Genomic DNA, 25,778 nt, shown 5'->3' on the forward strand with positions numbered 1-25,778 from the left:
TGTGTATTATAAAGAAATAACATTGATTCTCCTCTTGTGCTACTCTTCATATACGGGCGACGATCCATCCTGCGGCGCTCAATTTCTCCTCCCTGGCTATCTCCTTTAGAAGGCAGGGAGGAGAAATTGAGTGCCGCACAATGGATCATCGCCCTGTCGCCGTTTCTGAAGAGGAGCGCAAGCGGAGAATCGGTAAGTTATTTCTTAATAAAGACTTTGCAAATTTAAAGTTAAAAGTGTCTTGGTGTTTTTTTTCTGTTATGTAGAAACTAATTTTTTTATGTTACTGGTCCTTTAAGGGGGAGGGGGGCAGGGTGGAGAAATGAGTGTCTTGTACATACATTGTGCACAACTGCTAAGGTTAAAAGGCTTGCATACAATACCGTAGGTAAATCATTCGACATTCCACAGTTTAATTTTTACATTAAAGCTAGCATTGATTAAAACAGTCTCTAGCCGACAAAATGCTTAGTAAGGAGAAAGTGGGAAATCGATGCTGAAATGTAACTTAACATTTTAGTCCATAAAAAAAAAACAAAACAGCCCCCACAAAACTGTGCGATACAAAACAAAATGATATATACCATTCCTTCCTAATATATGAGACTGAAAATACAAATTCCAGCATTTATCCCGTTAAAAAAAAAAAAGTACCTATATTTTAACATGCCCTGATAGTTCAAACAACAAACCGAGGTTCATTAAAGGGATCTTGTCATGGGTTCAAAACGCATCAGTTAATAGTGCTGCTCCAGCAGAATTCTGCACTGAAATCCATTTCTCAAAAGAGCAAACAGATTTTTTTATATTCAATTTTGAAATCTGACATGGGGCTAGACATATTGTCAATTTCCCAGCTGCCCCAAGTCATGTGTCTTTAGGATGGAACTTCTTTCTGGCAGACTGTTATTTCTCCTACTTAATGTAACTGAATCAGTCTCAGTGGGACTTGGCTTTTACTATTGAGTGTTGTTCTTAGATCTACCAGGCAGCTGTTATCTTGTGTTAGGGAGCTGTTATCTGGTTACCTTCCCATTGTTCTTTTGTTAGGCTGGGGGGGGAGGTAGGTGTTGATATTACTCCAACTTGCAGTACAGCAGTAAAGAGTGACTGAAGTTTATCAGGGCACAGGTCGCATGACTGGGGGCAGCTGGGAAATTGACAACATGTCTAGCCCCATTTCAGATTTCAAAATGAAATATAAAAAAATCTGTTTGCTGTTTTGAGAAATAGATTTCGGTGCAGAATTCTCCTGGAGCAGCACTATTAACTGGTGCGTTTTGAGAAAAAACAATTTCCCATGACAGTATCCCTTGTAAGTCGTGTTCCCTTTCATACCCATAATTCAGAAAAGGGTAAGAGTTCACAAAAAAAAAAAAAGCAGTGCTGTCTTCCAAAACCCAACATTCTAAATATATCATACCTAAGTGGATGAACAAAGGCAGTTCGCTATCAAAAATGTATGGAATTTCTCCAATTATAAATCTTGCATGTCTTCGTCCATTTGAACATTCTGAAGCTTGGCTAGATCCTTTTTGTCTGTGTCAAGTTCTTCGCAGCCACTGCTGACCATATTGCTGACCACATACTTTGATTTTGTGTCTAACAACATGACACTCCCGCTTATTGTGCTGTTGTGAGATATGAGCGAGTAATTCTCTTTTGTGTCATTCAGAGGCTGCAGAACCAGGTTGTGATGGCTACTGAAATCCTGATGGACTTGAGAAGCAGGGAGGCCGCTATTACTGCTGGTTGAAAGAACTGGCAAGCCAAGGGTTGGTTGTGCAGAAGAGACAGACAGGAGGTCTTGGGTGGAAATGTAGTGACAATTCTGTAACGGTGTAAAGTTAGTGTTACTAGTGGCAGTCACACTAGTTGTGGTAGTTGCAGGTGCTGAAATGGATTGGTTTACCGAATGAGAAGCAAGATGTGCAGAAGTAGTTATCAAGGTAGATGGAGGAAGTGAAAAATGTTGTGCATGACCTCCATTTACCAACGATGCTGCAACAGACTGTAGAGTGTCATCTGAAGGCATGCTAATGTTCACTTGTGCTGCGCTTTGATTGACGGGCATTAACGGAGAAAAAACAAGGCTTCGTTCCAGTCCATCCTGTTTTATAGAATGCGGAACTGTGTATACGACGGTGCTGTGCGGAAGTGAGCTGAGAAATACTTTCCCTTGGTCTCCACTTGAAGCGGTATCAGTTGGAAACGCTCCCCCGTCAGATGCACCAGGAGTGACCGAAAGATTACCTGAAAATAAACATAAAGATGAGAAAAAATGAATGGATAAACAGAAAATGATACAGCTATTACAGGGATCGTATATACTCAAGTATAAGCCGAGTTTTTCAGCATCCAAAATGTGCTGAAAAAGTCTACCTCGGCTTATACTCGGGTCAGCGGGCAGTAGCCGAGATTGCAGTGACTTTTAATCATTCCTATACCAACAGTTCACTTGGGGAGAGACTGCAATATCCCACAATGCCCTCTGTTGGTTTTATGAAAGAATAACAGTGCGCCCCCTGTTGGTTATATCAAAGAATAACAGTGACTGCAATATCACACAGCGCCATCTGTTGGTTGTATCAAAGAATAACAGTGACTGCAATATCACACAGCGCCATCTGTTGGTTATATCAAAGAATAACAGTAACTGCAATATCACACAGCGCCATCTGTTGGTTGTATCAAAGAATAACAGTGACTGCAATATCACACAGCGCCATCTGTTGGTTGTATCAAAGAATAACAGTGACTGCAATATCACACAGCGCCATCTGTTGGTTGAATAAAGGATTAACAGTGATGGCAATATCACACAGCGCCATCTGTTGGTTATACGAAAGATCAGTGATGGTTTTATGACACACAGCACTCTCTGCACAATTCTCTGTCACCATCAACTTTGCAAAGAAGTCCGGTCGATCGCTGGGGGAGTCTCTTTGGCGGAAGGTGCGCTGCTGGGAGACAGGGCTGTAGTTGTGTCTAGGCTTATACTAGAGTCAATACGTTTTCCCAGTTTTCGTAGGTAAAATTAGGTACCTCGGCTTATACTCGGATCGGCTTATACTCGAGTATATACGGTAAGCAACAACATATATATAGGGGGTATATTTATCAGAGTGAAGTTAGAAATCACCAAAGCCCTTTAGAGTGAAATTCCACCACTCTCCATTCATTTCTATGGGATTTTGAAAAGCGTATTTATCAAAGGATGAACTTTCACTTTCACCCATTGATAAATACTCTTTTAAAAATCCCATAGAAATGAATGGAGAGTGGCGGAATTTCACTCTAAAGGGCTGTGGAGATCTCTAACTTCACTCTTTGATAAATATACCCCATAGTCTCAGATACTTAAAAAGGTACAATAGAAATAACTAGGGAAATTACATTTTCAAAAAACTTGCTACTCAGCTGCTGCAATCTATACAGGCCTGTCAAAAAAGGGCCAAAAATGCTGGAATATAGCCCCCAACTCCAAAGGGCACCCAAATCAAAACTTCAAAAATATATCCCCAGTCAATACTCTCAAAGTTAAAAAGTCACTCTTTATTTTTCATAAATATTAAAAAGTAGGCATACAGACCAATTGATGCTCCGCCTTACGCGTTTCGCACCCACAGGCACTTATTCATAGGCATGAAAAATTACATTTTCACCCCTGTGTAAAGTGTCAGATTCCTCAAACAGAATCACAATATTTTTTATCTAACCCATTTCACCACAACTCTGAATCAGCTTACAATATTCAGAATATATACACTGACCTAGTGCAATAACACACAAACTCTCTCTCTCAAAAAAAAAAATATATATATACTTATTACATAGAAGGTCCGCACTCTCAGGACTTATAAAAATCATTATATTTATTATAAATGACTAACGTTTCGGCTAGGTCCCTAGCCTTTTCCCTTTGCCTAATTTTGTAGGCAATTATAAGTAATATTCAGTGTTGCTTTTACATAGTGCTAAAAATTAATATCTTTAAAAATAGCCCCTTTATTGGAGCTCCCTATAGATGTTCACTGGCTCCTGTTTCAAATGAGAGGTGGGCGTGTCTTAACTGTCCCTGTCAGAAGCACAGTAGGAGGGGACAGCCAATCACAGCCCTGCAGTCACACAAGCACAGACAGGCTTCAGTTCCCTGTCAGATCCTGCTAGCTGCTGATTGGTTCCTGTTCTAGAGTGCAGTAAGCTGAGAGCTGCCGGCCCCTGCACAACCTGGGAATTCATGAAGCAGGAAGTGGAAGAAAAGGCAGGGATTATAAGTGTTTTTCAATAAAATAGCCTAAAAACACTACTTTTTTTAAGCACAATTCTTCTATATCTAAATGAGTATAATGCACTGGTACGTTCTTATTTTTTTTTTTTTTTTTACACAAAATGTCTCCTTTAAGCTAACGTAAACAGCCTGTATTTACCTTTTAAACAGGCATCTCTGGAAAATGACATTTTCACCCCTATCTGAGCTGCTGTGCCTTCCAGTTTCGTAGAAATGATCCCATTATTTCTGCCCTTCCCTCTGACTATTGCTCTGATTTAGCATTGAATATGAAGCTTGACTAGACAAATAAATATGGCCGAATTCTCTACTCCATGCAATGGAGTAAAATTGCAGACCTAGTCATTTGGACACAACTAGTCAAACGAAATTCACACATTGTTTGTAATGAAACCCATTACAGTTTTATTTCCTCTCCTATTGCTGAATTTGCTACTGATCAAATTTATAATTGCTCACACAGCTACTATATAAAAGCTACAGGGTGCAGAACTCCTTGGGATAAAAATGGGTCAGGGAACAGTATTAAAAACAGATCCTACCCTCCCCCTCGCAAAATGAGGTATGTAAAGTACCATTATATTAAAAGGTTTGTTCACCTTTAATTTAACTTTTAGTATGATGAAGAGAATGATATTCTGAGACAATTTGCAATTGGTTTTCATTTTTTTATTATTTGTGGTTTTTGACTCATTTAGCTTTTTATTCAGCTGCTCTCCAGGTTGCAATATCAGCAGTCTGGTTGCTAGGGTCCATATTACCCTAATGAAAAACCAGGCAGTAAGTTTTGACCTGGGCAGACCTTCAAATTACCGGGCTGGGCTGTCCGTGTCAAAACCGGACAGGTGTCAACCCTAATTTGAAGCCTTACAGATACAGAGCATTTGTTTTTAGATGGGTTCACTGACCCCCATTTGAAAGCTGGGAAGATATAGAAGAAGGCGGCAAATAATTCAAAAACTATATAAAAAAATAAAGACCAGTTGAAAAGTTGCTTAGAATTGGCCATTCTATAACCTACTAAAAGTTAACTTAAAGGTGAACCACCCCTTTAATTTTCTGAACATTGTACTCCAGACTGTTTATTGCCTTTTACCAATGACAACAAAGAATTCGTAACTTTTCAGCTCCTGCAAAGCGACACTTTTCAGCATACAGGTGTGCAGGTTTACAGACTTCAGGTTGTTCCATTTTACAGTAGAATTAAAAATACTACATGCGATTAAATGCTACACGTGTCCCCAACTCTATAATTGTCATATATAAAGTACATCGCAAAGAAATCTGCATTCAGTTGCCAAATATTCACTTTAGGAGGAGATTATTATTATATAAAGTGTAATGTATAAAATAGAAATGCAGTGGTTCTAAATCATTCCATTCCTTTTGTATAGTGACTACAGTGGGAAAGAGTTTGTTCTGTATATAAATAATGATAGCAAATAAAATTGCCAAGCATGGATTCGCAGCGAATTTCTGCGTTTCACCGCCCACAAATAAATTTGCAAAACATCAGACAAAAATTCACTTTGCAAAAAATTCGCTGCCAACAAAAAAAAAATTTCTAATATTTTGGAGAAGCGAAACGGGACAGATTCGTCCATCACTATATATAAACCATTCGTCGTGTTTCTGTAGCCTGTGGAATCTAATAACTGTGTTCAGAATAATAGCAGTCCGACATCACTAACCTGATCAATCACTATTTTTGGTAGAAATGCTATTTCTACATGGCAAATAATTCACTAGTAAATGTAGTAGAGTAATCGAAAACCAACAGACCCAACAGTCATGACCTGCTGCTGATTCTGTGTCATTGAATCATTAAATAATAGCAGTGTTCAAATGAATAATAGCTTGTGTGGAATTTAATTAGTGAGGTCACACATTCTGTGCAAAAAAAAGGTGTCAATTACGGCTTTTATGGAGTAAAAAACTGAGTAAAATGGTTCGTTCCAGACATTGTTCAGAAGGACGGTGTATTTTAATTAAAAAGTTGATTGGAGAGGGGAAACATATAAAGAAGTGCAGAAAATGATAGGCAGCTCAGCTAAAATGATCTCAAATGCATGAAAATGGCAAGCAAAGCCTGAAAGACATAGAACAAAAAACTACCATTCGACTACCATTGGATAGAAGAATAGCAAAAATGGCAAAGATGATCAGCTCCAGGAAGATCAAAGAAGGTGTAAAGTTACCCGTGATACTGTTACAATTAGAAGACGCCTATGTGAAGCCAAACTATCAGCAAAAAGACCCAAATTTTGAAAAAAAGAAGTGCTTTAGAGCTTACAATTTAGCAAAGAACACATTGACTGGCCTAAAGAGAAATGGAGCAACATTTTGTGGACTGATGAAAGCAAGATTGTTCTTTTTGGGTCTAGGGGCTACAGACAGTTTGTCAGACGACCCCCCAAACACTGAATTCAAGCCACAGTACAGTGTAAAGGCAGTGAAGCCGGGGGCACAAGCATCATGATATGGGGAGGTTTCTTAGGGCATCAACCCTTACCCCAAGTCTACTACAAAATCATGTAAACATTAAATAAACCAAATAGTCTGGTTTTGCTTCCAATAAGCATCATTATTATTATTAAAAAGTATATGTTATGAACATGTATTTGCAGAGCGCCAACATATTTCGTAGTGATGTAGTTATATCTTAGTTTGGATTAAGAACAAGGCGCTGTTTTATAACAGAGAAAAGGAAATCGTTTATAAAAATATGGATTATTTGGATAAAATGGAGTCTATGGGAGATGGCCCTTCCATAATTTTTTAAGGTTTGGGTTGAATTCTCCTAAATAAGCCCCTTTGTAGCAAGTAAAATCTGTTGCTCTAGTTCTAAAAAACATGAAGGGATCCTTAGCCTAGGCAATGAATATGAATTTTATTTATTTATTTTTAAACAATTACATGCATACATCATTTTTTGATGTACCAAATCTTTCTAACCTTCCCCCTACACACACACAAATGGCAAATAAATATTTTCCGTATATAAAATGTATTCAGATTCTGATATAGTTCAGAGATGGTGCTGCTCCATGTTAAAGCTGAAATATTCACAGATTTTTTTTTATTGGTCAAAATCTAAAAAAAAACCCCACTCGTTTCAGAGGCTGCTACAACTGGATTTGGAACCCTCACCCATGCGCTGAGCTGTTCTGACATTGTTAAAGTACAGTATATAGTACAGCACATGTGCAAAGTCTAAAGATTCCATTGTTCTCATCAACAGACGTAACACCAGTATGATCTCAACCCCTAAATAAACAAGATTAATTTTTTCCTACTTAACTCTGTACTGCAATATTGTATTTTCTCCTACCATTCGCGTTAGACTAGGCCCACAAGTGATGTTAGCAGAATCCAACTTATATACTGATGCAATAGATATTTCTCCCTAAAGGCCAACTTATTTTACATCTTACCTGCATCTTATTGTAGATATTTGATCGTATATAAATTATGGTGCGTCACACTCTCTCACACACACAGAGACGTCATTTAATGTTGCATTTCATTCCTTTCTGTCCGGAAGTCAATCTTTTTCTTGCTTTAAAGCACCCTGTACACTGAAACATATAGCCCTGGGTCCCTCGGCCCTCTCCATTTCCAGTGCAGTAATGATATACCAGTCAACCTAGCTGGAGATGACTTTGTGCTCCTATGCATGTGACTACTGCGACTAAAGGTGGTCATACACGTAGAGACACGCTCGGCAAACAAGCCGATCTCTCCCTGATATGCCCACATTGAGATGGGCAATATCGGGCTGATCCGATTGTGGTCCCTAGGGCCCAATGATCGGATCATAATGCTGCCAATATGGGCAATCAGATCGCGGGACCGCATCTACAGATGCAATCCGGTGGGATTTTTAACCCTGCCCAATAGACATCTGGCCGACTTTCGGCCAGATATCAATCGGGGAAGCCCGTCAGAGAGCCCCACACACACACGGAAAAAATAAGCTGCCAACTGGTTCTGTCAGCAACTGTTATTGGCCCGTGTATGGCCACCTTAACAAAGTGTCTGCCCACTAGGGACAGTGCAGAAGCCCACTAGAAAATGTATGGCTTCACTTTACCCCCAAAATCAATATTAAAGCAACAGATTTAGTTTATATCAAATTAAGCAGCATATTAAAGAATTTTACCAAACTGGAGTATATATTTAAAGGAGAAAAACACCCTGGGCGCAAAAACCCTCCCCCCTCCCCTGTGTTGCTCCCCCTCCCTCCCCCCCCTGGCCTACCTGTCCCGCTGGGCAAATGCCCCTAACTTGTTACTTACCCTTCTGCGCAGGTCCAGTCCACGGAGTTCACAGACACCATCTTCTTCCACGCGATCTTCTTCCTGCTTTGACTGGCGTTTTTGGCGCAGGCGCAGTAGGAGCATTTCGCCGGTACGTATCTACTGCACATGCACCAAAAGTCACGAAGTTTTCCAATTTCACTTTGTGACTTTTGGCGCATGCGCAGTAGATCGTACCGGCGAAATGCTCCTACTGCGCATGCGCCGGTCAAAGCAAGAAGGCGTCTGAACTCCGTAGACTGGACCTGCGCAGAGGGGTAAGTAACAAGTTAGGGGCATTAGGCCAGGGGGGAGGAGGGAGGGGGAGCAACACAGGGGAGGGTTTTTGCGCCCAGGGGGTTTCCTTCTCTTTTAAGTAAATATTGCCCTTTTACATCTCTTGCCTTGAACCACCACTTCGTGATGGTCTGTGTGCTGCCTCAGAGATCACCTGACCAGAAATACTGCAGCTCTAACTGTAACAGGATGAAGTGTGGAAGCAAAATACAGAACTCTGTCTGTTAATTGGCTCATGTGATCTAACATGTATGGTTTGTTTGTGTGCACCGTGAATCCTACGATCCCAGGGGGGCGGCCCCTATTCTTTAAAATGGCAGTTTTCTATTTAGGATTTTCACACTATAGATTCCTCGCTAGCAGCGCCGGCCATTCAACGGAAGGAATACCACTGTTTAATATCATTCGGCTTTATTATTACACACAGTGCGGAGTTACAATTTCAGTGGGTGTGCTTTGCACAGCACACCCACTGAAATTGTAACTCCGCACTGTGTGTAATAATAAAGCCGAATGATATTAAACAGTGGTATTCCTTCCGTTGAATGGCCGGCGCTGCTAGCGAGGAATCTATAGTGTGAAGATTGGAGTATCTGTGGCTAATACCCGAGGTCTCGCGATAGCTGCGACCAGGAAGGGAGCGCTGAACGCCGAGGTGAGCTCCGCCATAACCGCTTCTTTAATCGTTTTATTCTATTTAGGATTACCCAATGGCACATACTACTTAAAAAGTATATTATTATGAAAATGGTTTATTTACATGAAGCAGGGTTTTACATATGAGCTGTTTTATGCAATATCTTTTTATAGAGACCTACATTGTTCGGGGGTATAGTTTTCCTTTAACCTATCTAATGAATTCAGTTGCAAACTTTTCTATAATACTGCAACAGAATAGCACCAAAACAGAAAATATAGAAAATATACGATGCACTTTCAAGCTCTTTTTCAAAATGGATTAACAAAGACAGAAAAGAAAAAACTATTAGCACAGCCTACCTCACATAGAACTGGGAAATGTTTCAGTAAGAACATTTTGGAGTTGCTGCTACTCATCCCTTCATACTGTATGGATCAAAACATTTTTTTCTACACACTTAGCTAGTCTTCATGCATTACTACTTTTATGTTCAAGCTGTAGTGGAAGCCTACAATCTCCTGTTGCTGGTTTAGTGCAAATGGAGGAGCATACGGTACATATGGTTGCCGTTAAAGTGCATTAATGGAGGTGATTTCATTTTTTCCCCCACTACATAGCAAAATATATGCTCAACTTGCCTTTAATTCTGTATATTTGCTTTGTTGGTAACAGCATTAAAAAAAAATGCTAGACGGATAATGTTTAATAATGCATATGTCCAACTCTATTAATAGTACTGGGCATAATGGCTGTACACTGTAAAAATGACATTTGCAAATTATGCTATGAAATACCTTATGACTAAACTTTATGCACATGTCCAGGTAAATGCTGCAAAATTAAACTATGGTTTTAGCATTGGGGCAGCCTGCATTTACAAGCATATCTTGTAATTTCAATATCATGTTAAATGTTCTATCAGTATCTGGCATATAGTGAAATGTTATACGGTGAAACCTCGATTTTAAAGGAGAATCCAACCCTAAACTTAAAAAAACCCTACCCCACTACCCTACATGTACCCCCTCCCCCCAGCCTAAGTGTTACCCCGGGCAAATGCCACTAACTTTTTACTTACCCCTCGGTGCAGATTTAGGCATCGGAGTTCACGGGTGCCATCTTCAGCCGCTTCGGTAGTTTTGTAATGAGACCGGGTCTTCTGCAATTTTCGTGTGTTTCGGTGCATGCGCAGTCGCCGATCTCATTCAGAAGAGAAGAAGATGGCGCCCGTGAACTCCGATGCTTCAATCTGCACAGATGGGTAAAGAAAACATTAGGGGCATTTGCCCGGGTAACACTTAGTATGGGGGAAGGAGGGTCTATGTAGGGGTTTTTTAAGTTTAGGGTTAAATTCACCTTTAAGTACCCTGATTTTAAGTCTTCCCGCATTTTACATTTTTTATTTGTGGTCCCACCAATTTATAATGCATTTAAATGGGTGCATTTCCCTAATATTAAGTAATGTTTTCCAGGATTTTACATCAAAATTTTGTCCTGATGTTCCCAAAAACTGCTTTTTTCCCCTCTATGAATGTTATTATTTGTGAAATAGAGGTTTAAAATACTAACCAGATGTATATTTTGCTATGGCTCTGCCTGCAAATGGTCAATTCCAATTAGTCCCAGTCCTGCACATGCCCCCATAGTGTAACATTACCACTGCAACGTTTAACCCTCGAAGTAAATATTGTATCTCAAATTAAAACTGAGTCCTGTGCTTATATTTTTTCAGTACTTGAAGAGAGTTATTTTAACACATTTCCTTGATTTTACAAAATTTTTTACTGGTGGCCTGAAAAACGTAAAAAATGGGGGTTCAAGTGTACTTTCTTACATTTTCTGCTATGGCTCTGCCTACCCGGGATGCAGCCAATAAAACTGAACACATGCTGACAGACAAGATTTACACATCACCATTCAGGAAAAAAAAGAATGAACAGCAAACTACACTAATGAAAGTTATCCGTTTTAAGTGGTTACCTTGTGAAACAGCAACAGAAGGCAGCTGGAGTGTGGAAAATCCAATACTTCCATTGATCAGTTGACCATTTGCTCCTGAATTCGGGATCTGAACGATGCCATATGGGTTTATTTGGATGGGGGTTGTGAAAGTGACTACAGTTCCTCCATCTTGAGAACTTACAGGCTGAAGAGTCTCAGTTTTGACTTCTGTAGCAGGTATTAATCCGGGGAAGGATTGTGCTAAATTTGCACTGTAACTTGTGTTGGAATCTGTCAGGCCACTCTGAGGAACTTTGAAGTCCTTTACTTCTTCTGTGGAAGCCACCAAGACATCTCCATTTGTTGCCCCATTGCTCACAACTGTTGAGGCCAATTTAGGTGTATTCAAGGTCAAAGTCTGTGAATTTGCTACATTTAAACCATTAAGGAATACTCCATTAGGTCCCTGGATAAATGAGCTGCCATTTAAGAAGACAGATGAAGTATTTGTAGGTACCAAGCTACCATTTAACAACACACCAGAAGAACTTAAGGATATTTTATTTCCAATGTGCTGCATGTATACGGCATCAGCAGGACCTAAAGGATTTAAGTTGGAAACACCATCTGAGGAGTTGGAAAGAGGATGAGGAGACATGTCATCTTGGCCTTTGCTCGATTCATCTTCAGTGCTGTGGTTTCCATCCGATTCACTAGAGATAAAAAAAAGATATTAAACAAATTAAAAATAAAGTGTTTAATCCATGCCAGAAAACATGTTTTCAAAGTCAAAAGAAATGTGTATTATACAAGAGCCATGAATATCCTGTAAATTATATCCTTATAAATGGTGCTTAGGAATGTTATCAGATCTAATTAGATCAAGTAAAGTCATTTCTGTCACATAACTCCCTGAAGCTTGTGTATTATAATAAAGTATCCCCTGTTGAAAAATGACGATGAGATTAGAAGTCACCTTGGACTTCCAAGACCTGTTCCATATGGACATAGATTGGAGGTGTAGATTTTTTTTACATAGACACTATGTAAAAATTATTTTCACTATTTTTTGCCTCAATTTTATAAACCTCCAGTTCAGTCAAGCACATTATGAATAAACTTGTATTTCCCCGGGTCATACATAGAGTATGCCGCAAAAAACAGCCTTCAGTACAAAAATGGACACGGGATTTATCAGCCAACAGAATAATAAATACCATTAAGGGCAGACACACACATGGAGATTTGGGGAGATTAGTCGCCCGGCGACAAGTCACCTCTTCTTCGGGCGACTAATCTCCCCAAACTGCCTTCCCGCCGGCCAGAATCTAAATTGCCAGCGGGATGGCACTCGGAGCAATTCATTTTATGAAGTTGCCCGAAGTTTCCTCGTGCTGCAACTTCAGAAAACGAATCGCTCAGAGTGCAATCCTGCCGGCGATTTCGATTCTAGCCGGTAGGAAGGGGAGATTTGTTGCCTGAAGAAGAGGCGTATTTGTCGCCGGGCGACTGAATCTCCCCGAATCTCCACGTGTGTCTCTGCCTTAAAGGTGGCCATAGATGTAGAGATCTGCTCATTTCACGATATCGCCAAAGAAGCGGATCTCTCCCAGATATGCCCACGTTGAAGTTGGAGGTATTGGGCTGATCCAATCGTGGGCCCTAGGGCTGAATGATCGGATCAGAATGGATACGATACGGGTGGTGGGATCACGGGACCGCATAGATGCACAGATGCGGCCATAATACGACAGGCTTTTTTTAACCCGCCGGATAAAGATCTGGCTGACTTTCGGCCTTAAATCAATCGACAAAGGCTTTTGTGTAACGGCTACAAAGTTAACTATTTAGCAAATTCTGGCTTAATTTGGAACTTCCTGAACTGACAAGCTTACAATTCACAGGAAGATTTGGAAAAGGATGGAATGTCCCAAAGGTGTGAATGTGAAGGGGGAGGCAGTCTATGCAGTAGGGGGAGGGTGTGTGTAGACTGGGAAGAAGTTGCAAGAAAAACTGAAGAATTTTACCTGTCATTCTACCCATTCATCAAAGCCGCCCACCCATCCCCACTCCAGTAGTCTTGAAAACAGTAAACATCCAGATCACAATCTGCCCATTAAGCCCCATTCAGATGTATGTGAAAAGCTTAGAATGTTGCATAAAGCAACATTTTAATCAGAGCCTAGCATTATGATGGGACAGTTATTCACATGGACTTTCTTTCTATGGAATAATTTCTCAAAAGTCTCACGCCCACCACATTTAATACCCATGAATATTTCAAAAGGTAATATTGCCCAATCCTTCCCAGACATAAGCACACCACCATCTTTATATATGTGCAAGAAAATGTATGACTCGGCAGAAGCACACAAAGCAACATTCATACAGATGTAAAATATTTCTGATTTCAAACGTAATTTAATATTATGGCTGTAAATATCTGCCTGCCAGGATTTTAGATTATTATATAGGGGTTTTAACAATTTTATAATATTCAAATAAGGAGTGTGTTAAATTGAATATTTTAAGAATTAATGTGGGAGTCTCAACATAATATTTTCGCAATATCCTGACTGCTCACTAAAAGGAACCAAAGTTAAATGAGCTTTTGTTGTCTAAGATCAAACTTATCTATGCAAATCCATTACTAGGACAAAGTAAACATCCTCGCCTTATTTTTTCAGATGTTGGGACTGTACGTTTGCTCAGTAAATACCGGTTCAGCAAAATCGCACCTTTCAAGAAAAGAAAAAATGCCGGAGGGCTAGCTCCCTTAATAAATGCTGCAATGAGAGGGGGAAAAAATGCAGAAAGAAATGGAGAAAGGGTTGGGCCTAAGTTCAAAGAGGTCACCTCCATCTGGCACGTCAAACTGTCCAGGGACTAAACATGTGAAAAGATAACAAGCTCTAGCTATTTAGCAAACAACAAAAAATAAGAAGTAAAAGTGAACTGAGCATTGTGACCCTAAAGGTGGCCATAGACGTAACAATTGCAATCTTTCTTGGAAAAGATGTTTCCAAGAAAGATTGTTCGTTTCAATACACACGTTTAGAGCTGAAACGTCAGATATACAGTTAAGGTGGCCATAGACGCACAGATTCTATCGTACAAAACAAATTTTCTTACGATATTCAGTGTGTGTACGGTGGGAAAAGAGCCGACCGATATTGGCAGAAGACTTGGATATCGGTCGGCTTGTCGATTGGGCTGGACGTAAAATTTTGATTGGGTGCCTTTGAAGGGACCCAAACATCGGCCATTGTTAGTGCAGATACAGGTAGAATTCTATTGTTTCTCACTGTATATCTGCTGATTCAGCTCTACACGTGTGTATTAAAACGATTGATCTTTCTTGGAAACATCTTTTCCAAGTAAGAACGTAATTGTTACGTCTATGGCCACCTTTAGAAACAATAGAATTCTACCTGTATCTGACCATTCAGCACTAACAATTGCCGATGTTTGGGTCTCTTCAAAATTCTCCGTCCAGCCCAACCAACTGATATCCAAGTCTTCTGCCAATATTGGTCGGCACTTTTCCAACTATACACGCACCAAATATCGTACGAAAATTTGTTTCGTACAATATTATCTGTGCATCTATGGCCACCTCAAACCTCACGGAGCTTTAAATAAAGGAGGTGTGTGTTTGGGCAGAAAAGGTATCCATTACACAAACACGGACTTTACCGTTTCATTGTGATTTACCCTTATCATACACAAGTTAACAGCTTTCCATACATCAGAGCCAAACATAGCATTTTCTTGCCCTGCAAGTTGTAGCACATTCCAACACAGAGTAAATTGTAGGAAAAACTGCCTGTAACCGAAATCAGCAAAATAAATAGAAGGTTGGGGTGGGGGGGGGGGGGGTCTCTCTAAAGTGTCAGTTTCAGACTGGACTTTTTTTTCCCAAAGAAAAATAAACTGTCCCAGTAAGACTGGCAATTCAGACTAACAAAGTCACATCTGTTCTTGCACTCAAGGATCGAGAGAAACTGCAATCATCCCCTCCCCTCTGGCTACAAATGGGGCACCACTACAAATGAAGCCCAACTCTCCTCACCTTTTACAAGAAGAATTCCTAGTTTCACTGGAGGCAGCTCCAGGATCATAAACATAAAAAAATAAACCCCCAAATAAAGTAGCAAAGCTAAATATTTAAGTATCAGTGATTAAGAACAAGCTAAAAAATAAAGAAAATCAAAGGCGCCCTGGATTCTCCGTAATGGAGTTGCACGACTTCAAGCCGAGGAGGAATGGGTCATGCAAAGCCGATCGGAAAGCACAGGCAACACAGGAGTCATCTTCTATCTAGGATTTCAATGAAATCTGACCCGAAACCAATTCAGAATCAGATTTCAAAACACTAACTGCCATGTGCCATGCTCCTCCGGTGCAGTAAATTGGCCAATCATTTACTCTGTCAAAATTAAGAAAAGAACCAAAAAGTGAATGTATTTTTCTAAAATCAGTCCCAAAGAGTCTGCGCTCTCAAATATATTTTCACCTCTGCAAGGATATATACATATTTTTAAAGAAATGTACTTTACGCTGGCCAAATGCTTAGGAATATTACATGATATATGTAAGCAACTCATAGTTTTAATGCAATAAGCCATTTTGCACATCTCATATATAAAGATACAGGCTGTGGGCCTTCAGCTGCTCTTGAACCACAATTTTCCTAGCAATCTTGGGGACTTCTGAGGGTTATAGTTCTACAGTCAGGGACTGTGAGAATAAGAGTGGGGCATGGAATACTGTTACACGGGATGTAATAGATCATTTACACAAAGGAGAAAGGAAATGTAGAAATGTAGAACAATTCGTTAGTGGGCGCTGCTGTTACTAGTCTGCCCATGTTATGTCCTGGGCAACAATCTGAAGTAGAGGGTAATTCAGGTATGTGCAGCTTGTGTTGAACTACAACTCAAATTGCACTTCCCGACTTATAGTGAAATACATGGAACAAATGGTACATTCTTTCCATTAAAGGGATAGTCCACCTTCAAGTTAACTTTTAGTATGTTATAGAATGGAAAATTCTAAGCAACGTTTCAATTGGTCATCATTATTTATAGTTTATGAAGTATTAGCCATCTTCTTCTAACTCTTTGCAGCATTCAAATTTCCAAACAAATGCTCTGTAAGGCTACAAATCTCACAGAGCTTTTGTTTTTGTTTTTTTTGCTACTTTTTATTATACATCTTTCTATTCAGGCCCTCTCCTATTCATATCCCAGTCTCTTATTCAGATCAGTGAATGGTTGCTATGGTAATTTGTACCTTAGCAACCAGATTGCTGAAACTGCAAACTGGAGAGCTGCTGAATAAAAAGCAAAATAACGTAAAAACGGCAAATAATAAAAAATGGAGACCAATTGCAAATTGTCTCAGAATATCCCTCTCTACATCTAGATTCTAACAGAACAACCCCTTTAAGGGCCAGGACAAATGTAGTGGCTCTAGGCAGCTGTGGATCCTGGGGCAGTGCAGCCAGGAAAGTTTTCCTGAGAGAGAGATATAGATATAGAAAGGAAAGTGAGAGAGAAAGAAAGGAGAGAGAGAGAAAGTAAAGAAAGAAAATTAAAGAGAGAAAAGGAGAGAGAGAGAGAAAAAAGGAGAGAGAGGGGGGAGAAAGATAGAGAAGAAAGAAAATTAAAAAGAGAAAATGTGAGAGAGAGAGAGAGAGAGAGAGAGAAGGAAAGAGGGGGGAAAGGAAAGAGAAGAAAGAAAGAAGAACATTAAAAAGAGAAAATGTGAGAGAGAGAGAGAGGGAAAGGAAAGAAGAAAGAAAATGTGAGAGAGAGAGAGAGATAGAGAGAGAGAGAAGGGAAAGAGAGAGAGAAGGAAAGAGAGTGAGAGAGGGAAAGGAAAGAAAAAAGAAAGAAGAACATTAAAGTGAGAGAGAGAGAGAGAGAGAGAGAGAGAGAGAGAGAGAGAGAGAGAGAGAGAGAGATGGAAAGGAAAGAGAAGAAAGAAAATGTGAGAGAGAGAGAGAGAGAGAGAGAGAGAAGGAAAGAGAGTGAGAGAGGGAAAGGAAAGAGAAAAAAGAAAAATAGAGACCATTAAAAAGAGAGAATATGTGAGAGAGAGAGAGAGGAGGAAATTAAAAAGAGAGAGAAAAAGTCAGAGTCAGAGAGAGAGAAGGAAAGAGAGGGAAAGAGGGGGGGAAGGAAAGAGAAGAAAGAAGTTAATTAAAAAGAGAAAATGTGAGAGAGAGAGGGGAAAGAGAGAGAGAAGGAAAGAGTGAGAGAGGGAAAGGAAAGAGAAAAAAGAAAGAAAGATAGAGGAGACAATTAAAAAGAGAGAAAATGTGAGTGAGAGAGAGAGGAGGAAATTAAAAAGAGAGAAAAAGTCAGAGTCAGAGAGAGAAGGAAAGAGAGAGGGTGCGCGCCATGTTGCTGCTCCCGGGAGGAGCTTCGGTTCCTCTGGTCTCACCTCTTGGACTGAGCCTCGGAAGGGTTGCGGTCGCGCTGGCGTCTGTTCTTGAACCAGTTGCTGACCTGAGTGAGGGACAGGCCGGTGACCTTGGCGAGGTTCCTCTTGGCGGCGGGGGACGGGTAGCGGTTGTGCTTGTAAAGCTCTTTCAGCGCGTTGCGGGACTTCTCCTTAAAGCAGTAGACGGTCTCCTCTCCGTCCCAGATAGTGCGGGGCAGGGGGAACTTCCTTCTCAGCCGGTATTTGTCCACCGCCCCCAGCGCTCTCCCCCGGGCCTTCTCCGCCTCGATATATCGCGCCTTGTACCAGAGCTCCTGCAGCGCGGCGTGGTGGGACGGCTGGAAGTTGTGGCTCTCCAGCAGCAGGAAGAGCTCGGAGAACATTCCCTGGTGGAAAGCGACCAGCGCCCGGGCTCTCAGGATACTCTCGTTGCCACGTAGCAGCTCGCTGTGCGGGAGAGAACACAGGAAGCGGGCGAGTCTGTCCAGGTCCCCACCTTGCTGCAGAGCCTCACACACGCACGCGACGTGCTCCGGGGAGAATGACAGGGTATACGGGGCGCCGGGTAAAAGTTCGCTCTTGATCTCGGTCTCCACTTGGCCCACATGCTCCATAGAGAAAGACTGTAACGCGCTCAGCTCCGCCGCCACCTCATTCTCGCCGCTCTCCAGGGCATTTTCCTGCTTGATCTCGATCGCGTTCCCTATCCCGTTGGAAGTAGGGGAAGACATTTTTTGCTCCCCCCTTTTCTTAAAAGATGAAGTCCTCCCCTTCTCCGTGGGACGATCAGGTTTCCAGCGGCCGCGCAGAAATCATAGTAAATACAGGGGGGTGATTGTTGTTGTTTTCTCTTACCCCCCCTCAAACTGTAAACGGATAGTCTCGTCCCAACGTGATTCCTCCACAACTGCAAACTCCGGCAGGAACGTCCTGGGCCGCAGCTGCGAACACCATTGGCCGGTGCAGGGACAGGGGAGGAGTCTTTGCATTGGTTAGACTGGCCGTCCCCGTGGAGACCGTCAATCAATGTCCCCCTCCGGCAGCGAACGGACGTTAATGCAGTTACACCTGGACACTTGCAAAGCCTGGGTTGCCAGGTTGGCGGGTTTGTAGCCAAATTAATTGGGCTACTAATGTAAAATCAAGGCGGGGTTTTGAAAGTACAAACTAGCCAAGGTACAGATTTGGCCTACTTTTTGGGCCTTTAGCTGATTTGTACTTTGGAAACCAGCTAAAGTTTTTTTTCTTGCCCTGATGTGCCTGTGTCTCCCAGTGCATGTTGGGTAATGTCGTTTTTGTTTAAAGGGATAGGCATGGGAAAACATGGTTTTTTTTGTTTGTTTTTTCAAAACGCATCAGTTAATAGTGCTGCTCCAGCAGAATTCTGCACTGAAATCCATTTTTCAAAAGAGCAAACATATTTTTTTATATTCAATTTTGAAATCTGACATGGGGCTAGACATTTTGTCAGTTTCCCAGCTGCCCCAAGTCATGTGACTCTGATAAACTTCAGTCAGGGGCGATCCTGGCCCCTCCATAGCCTGAGGCAGCAGCAGTTGCTGCCGTCCCCCTTCCCCGTGTGCTTACCAGAGAGGGCCAGTACTCTAGCGCAGAGAGCCTAAAACCGGAAATTTGCCTCTTAAAGTACCAGGGGCAGCATTGTGGCGCTGCTGCCTGAGGCGACGGCCTCAACTCATCTCACTAGCGAAGCGCCCCTGACTTCAGTGACTCTTTACTGCTGTACTGCAAGTTGGAGTGATATCACCCCCTCCCTTTTCCCCCCCAGCAGCCAAACAAAAGAACAATGGGAAGGTAACCAGATAACAGCTCCCTAACACAAGATAACAACTGCCTGGTAGATCTAAGAACAACACTCAATAGTAAAAGCCAAGTCCCACTGAGACTGATTCAGTTACATTAAAGGGATCCTGTCATCGGAAAATATGTTTTTTTCAAAATGAATCAGTTAATAGAGCTACTCCAGCAGAATTCTGCACTGAAATCCATTTCTCAAAAGAGCAAACAGATTTTTTTATATTCAATTTTGAAATCTGACATGGGGCTAGACATTTTGTCAATTTCCCAGCTGCCCCCAGTCATGTGATTTGTGCCTGCACTTTAGGAGAGAAATGCTTTCTGGCAGGCTGATGTTTTTCCTTCTCAAATGTAACTGAATGTGTCTCAGTGGGACATGGGTTTTTACTATTGAGTGTTGTTCTTAGATCTACCAGGCAGCTGTTATCTTGTGTTAGGGAGCTGTTATCTGGTTACCTTCCCATTGTTCTTTTGTTTGGCTGCTGGGGTGAAAAAGGGAGGGGGGTGATATCACTAACTTGCAGTACAGCAGTAAAGAGTGATTGAAGTTCACATGATTTTGGGCAGCTGGGAAATTGACAATATGTCTAGCCTATGTTATATTTCAAAATTGAATATAAAAAAATCTGTTTGCTCTTTTGAGAAATGGATTTCAGTGCAGAATTCTGCTGGAGCAGCACTATTAACGGATTCATTTTGAATTTTTTTTTTCCCATGACAGTATCCCTTTAAGTAGGAGAAATAACAGTCTGCCAGAAAGTAGTTCCATCCTAAAGTGCAGGCACAAGTCACATGACTGGGGCAGCTGGGAAACTGACAATATGTCCAGCCCCATGTCAGATTTCAAAATTGAATATAAAAAAATCTGTTTGCTCTTTTGAGAAATGGATTTCAGTGCAGAATTCTACTGGAGCAGCACTATTAACTGATGTGTTATGGAAAAAACATATTTTCCCATGACAGTATCCAGGGTCAGACCGGGGAGCTTGGGGCCCACTGGGGCTACTGGCCTCCCCTGCTGCTCCAGGCTCCGCCTGCTGTTCCAACGCGCCGCATTTCTGAGTATGCGCACAGCGCTGGGTATGTGGGTGCGCACGCACGCTGTGCCGGGTTTGTGTGCACACGTTGGCTCGTGTTTTTTTTTTTTACTTGCCGCCATTAAGAAACAGATCTGGGCCGGCGAGGCCCACAAGAGCCCTGGCCAGTTACATCAAAAAACATTGTGTGCGCGCACGCGTGGCACCGACGGTGCAGCGGGGGGGGGCTGTTATAGCAACCAATCTGCCGCTGGCCCCCAACATAACCAGAGGCAGGATCGGCCCAGATGCGCACCCTGGTTTTCTTATTGCCGCGAGTGGTGCTGACTTGTGGTAACGCACGCTGACGCGCATGTGCACATGCGGTGGTCGGGTTTCCAGACACGAGGCCCTGAGGCAGCAGCCCCCAGGGTCCGGAGGGGGAGCCCTGAGGCACAAGCCCCGGTGGGCCCGGGGCCCTCCAGTTCAACCCTGACCAGAGGTTGTCCTTTTATTACAAATATATATATATATATATATATATATGTTGAAATTGCTCATTATTTAGGGCCTCATGGGGCCCCTATACCTCCTTGGCCCCCTGCAGCCACAGGGTCTGCTTCCTCTGTAGTTACGCCCCTGACTTACAGTTTGTGATCTGTAGGTTTCATATACACACTCTTCTACTGTACAGCACTGAGGAAATGTTGGCACATCATAAATACTTGGTTACAACAATACTAGCCAGTGTCTGCTTGGGGGTTCAGGGGCCCACTAGGGTTCTACATCAGGGGCCCTGCACAGCTCCCAGCCACAGATTCCCTTCCCCCATGTGCACCACATACCTCCTTGTAGCTGAGATTGGTGCCGGGGGAGATCAGGAGCCCAGAGGTCTGGGTTGATGGGCCCACCAGGTTTTTTCCCAGTGACCCACCAGCCCAGTTTTGCCCTGATACTAGCAATTCTACTACCAGTATTCCTGTTAGCCATGTTGTGCTGTGTGATGCACCACTTTTTCTGGCAATAAATACCAGCCTTCCAATATATTTGCTTTTCTTCTCTATTAATGACACAGGGAACATTAGTTCAAGCCAGGCTGGTAAAATACAGTATACAAAATTCGAGGGTTGTGGAAGCACTCTGAAGGCTAAATGAAAGTATATTTCAGTATAATGGAAGTGCTACTTACAATACACTTCCTTGGTCCCCTGTCTCATAAGTAATACAGTATAAAAGCAAGTGCATGTGTTTACAAAACAGGGGTTTTTAGTTACAAAATTATGATCATAAAGTTGAAAATACACCATTCCACGTCAAGGAAGTGCATTGTAAGGGGATCGATGTCTTTTTCAAGAAATTAGAAAATACAAAGTTATTAATTATCAATTGGTATAGCACAGTGTTCAATATGAGTTGCCCCAATAATGCTTGTTTGAAAATACTTTCTGCCGATAGTTATGAGAGTAAGTTTAATAATAGATACAAACATTAGAGGATATTGGAGCAAACTGAAAAGCAGCCAACATTAAAATATTAGTGGACTTGTTTTTATGTCTGTAGATAGATAAATACATTTGTGTTTTAGATAAAATAAAGTTGTTTTCAAGAGCTCTCTTTTCTAGTTCTATAGAAACACGACTATGGCTTATTGATCACTCTTGCAGCTGTTATGAACATGTGACTTCATTAATTAGGGAAGTTCTCACTTCCACCCCAGCAACTGTTGACTTTCAAACTGTACTTCCGCACCAAATGCATCAGTGTCTGAAGTGACACTTGTATCAGGGAGGCCTAAACGACGCTTTAAACCCCTTTAGAGGCAACATTTCCTTCAAACGCCTCTGTTGTTTATTTATAGAATACTATTTTAAGGGGTTGTTTATTTTTAAAGAATTCTAGCAAAATAGCCCTTATAAATCATCCAACTAGTCACAAAGCTGGTGACTAGAAAAGCCATTCCTAAAGTTTTGTTCTTTTATTGTCTGGACATGGCAAAGCTGGGCTCATTGCCTAATGGTAAACACTAGAAGAGGGAGGCTGAGTTTAGTACCAGCTAAATGGGAAACTTGGCAAAACTCCTAGGGGGCCGATTCATCAAGCTCGAGTGAAGGATTCGAAGTAAAAAAACTTCGAATTTCGAAGTAAAAAAACTTCGAATTTCGAAGTAAAAAAACTTCGAATTTCGAAGTAAAAAAACTTCGAATTTCGAAGTAAAAAAACGTCGAATTTCGAAGTAAAAAAACTTCGAATTTCGAAGTGTTTTTTGGGCTACTTCGACCATCGAATGGGCTACTTCGACTACGACTTCGACTTCGAATCGAAGGATTCAAACTAAAAATCGTTCGACTATTCGACCATTCGATAGTCGAAGTACTGCCTCTTTAAAAAAAACTTCGACCCCCTACTTCGGCAGCTAAAAGCTACCGAAGTCAATGTTAGCCTATGGGGAAGGTCCCCATAGGCTTGCCTAAGTTTTTTTGATCGAAGGATATTCCTTCGATCGTTGGATTAAAATCCTTCGAATCGTTCGATTCGAAGGATTTAATCGTTCGATCGAAGGAATAATCCTTCGATCGTTCGATCAAATTTTCTGCGCTAAATCCTTCGACTTCGATATTCGAAGTCGAAGGATTTTAGTTCCTAGTCGAATATCGAGGGTTAATTAACCCTCGATATTCGACTCTTGATGAATCGGCCCCTTAGACTTCATAACCCTGTATATTTATAGGGAGGTGCCCATATAGGAAAAAAAAAAAAAATATATATATATATATATATATATACACAGAATTAATGTAGCACAGAATATATGCACTTTATGTTTTACTTCGTTTTTTTTAATGAAAATAAATTAAATATTTATAGTAAAACTCTGTATAGACATGTTTAAAATAAGATTATGGGTCAGATTTGCTAAAGGGCGAAGTGACGCCATTCAGGCACTTCGCCGACTTACTAACGGGCGCAGGCGTAACTTGGCTAGTGAAAGAGACAGGCGCTATCGATCATTCACACTCTTTCGCCAGGCAAATTTTCGCTCTGGCGAATGGATGTAACTCCACAATTTCAGTAAGATGCGGATTTTACTGAACGTTATCTCTTTCGCCAGACTTGCCTTCACCACCTCAGACCAGGCGAAGTGCAATGGACTGCATAGGACTTCCTAAATTTCCTAAAGTTTTTTCCCAAAAAACGCTGGCACCTTTTCCTTTTTTTTTAAAAGTGATAGCCTGCAAACATAAACATTAACTATACAGTGGGCTCATGTGTAGGGCAATATAACAACTCTATTGTCTTTATTAAGGTTCCCTGGACTTGTGTAATGTAATGTATTTGCTGCAACATATACGTCCATCTAACTTTATCATTTCCCACAGTATGCAAATTAGGCAACGCCTTTTTCAACAGCGTTCGACACCCTGGATGCAACTTCGCATTTTAGTGAATTAATGTTGTCCTAGCGAATTTACACCTGGTGAAGTGTTGCGATGGCACCAAAGCCGTTGCTAGCGAATTTTCGCCGGTTAGGGAATTTGTCTCTCTTTGCTTTCAGCTAAGTTTGAATACAGGGTAACATGTATAGAGAAAGCTGACAATGCAAAAAAAATAAAAACCGTGGGCCCCGAATTCTGACCTTAGCAAAGGAAAAAAAAAAAAAGCATTTACAATTCTTATGAGCACACTGCAAATGATACTCAACAGTGGAAGCACCATGGTGATGTTCTTCTTTCTTTATGTGGGTGCACTCAGCAGTAACGTGAAAGGCCAAACTTAAAGCAAACAGCCAGCTTTTTGACTCTGCTGTGCATGTGCTGGCCTGGTGCCACTGAACAATAAAGAAGTGGATGATCAATCTGTGGTGATCCTACCGAAGTGCCACAGGCCAGTGCAGTTTTCAGCAAACAGGAGCACCAGCTTGGGGTATCAGGTAAGTGATTATAATCACTCGGGTGCCGAAGAGTCAGTCCGACTAATTAGTCAAACACATCCACCGTGGTTGCCATGTTCTGGTTAAGTCACTAAGTGGGGCTGCAAAAACAATAGTTAACACCACTGGTCAGAAGAAACTTGGTAATTAATTCATGTTTAACCAGCATTGTTTTAAAAAGGCTGTTCACCTTTGACTTAATTTTTTTTATAGTTTTAGAATTGCTTGTATTTTTCATCTGTCTCTTTCCAGCTGTTAGAAGGGGGTCACTGACCCTGGCAGACATAAACTATTGCTCTTCCTTTTGCAGCCTCTCTCCTATGTATCTTTCAGTCTCTCATTTACACCACAGAATTAAATGGACCCTAGCAACCAGATACAAAATGAAAATCAATTGCAAAGTGTCTAGAGTACATACCTCCCAACTGTCCCTTTTTCGGAGGGACAGTCCCTCTTTTGACAGCTCAACCCGCTGTCCCTCATTTGTACTGGAAAGTCCCTCTTTTCTCTACACTGAACAGCCAGAAAAAGAAACAAAGTTTCTCATTTAATTGGCTTTTAGCAGAGAGCCCAGAACAGCTAACAGGTGCAAATAAGATACTTTGTAACAATTTTGAGACACAAAAACACAGTTAAGATAAGGAGAAATATTTTCAAACTTTCATAACCTGCCAAATTTTGTAAAACAAACATGGTAATTAGGGGGTGTGGCCACAGAAAGGGGTGTGGTCAAACAATTGCTGCGCTACGTGTGGAAAAAGAATTTTTGTCCCTCTTTTTACTTCCAAAATGTTGGGAGGTATGCAGAGTATGAATATAAATGTCATACTAAAATAATTAATTCAAAAACTAAAAAGAATAAAACATGAAGACCAGTTGGACAGTTGCTAAGAACTCTCTCTGAAAGATAAGTTAAAGGGATTCTGTCATGATTTTTATGGTGTAGTTTTTATTTCTAAATTACACTGTTTACAATGCACATTATTCACTCCATGTAAAATTTCATTCCTGAACCAGCAAGTGTATTTTTTTTAATTTACAATATTGGTGTGTAGCCAGCCATCTCAGGTCATTTTGCCTGGTCATGTGCTTTCAGAGCCAG

At 41.2% G+C, this 25,778-nt stretch overlaps 1 protein-coding gene across 1 annotated transcript; it reads right to left on the reverse strand.

Moving 5' to 3' along the window:
- Positions 1-1,190: 1,190 nt before the first annotated feature.
- On the reverse strand, positions 1,191-19,102 carry six4.S (SIX homeobox 4 S homeolog). Its single transcript, XM_018232284.2, has 3 exons — positions 17,918-19,102; positions 11,507-12,180; positions 1,191-2,253 (listed from the first exon to the last, which is right to left on the reverse strand). The coding sequence occupies exons 1-3, from the start codon at positions 18,646-18,648 to the stop codon at positions 1,478-1,480; spliced, it is 2,181 nt and encodes a 726-aa protein (XP_018087773.1). The 5' UTR covers positions 18,649-19,102; the 3' UTR covers positions 1,191-1,477.
- Positions 19,103-25,778: the final 6,676 nt, after the last annotated feature.

The sequence above is a fragment of the Xenopus laevis genome, chromosome 8S (assembly GCF_017654675.1).
Source record: "Xenopus laevis strain J_2021 chromosome 8S, Xenopus_laevis_v10.1, whole genome shotgun sequence".
Taxonomy (NCBI): Eukaryota; Metazoa; Chordata; class Amphibia; order Anura; family Pipidae; genus Xenopus; species Xenopus laevis.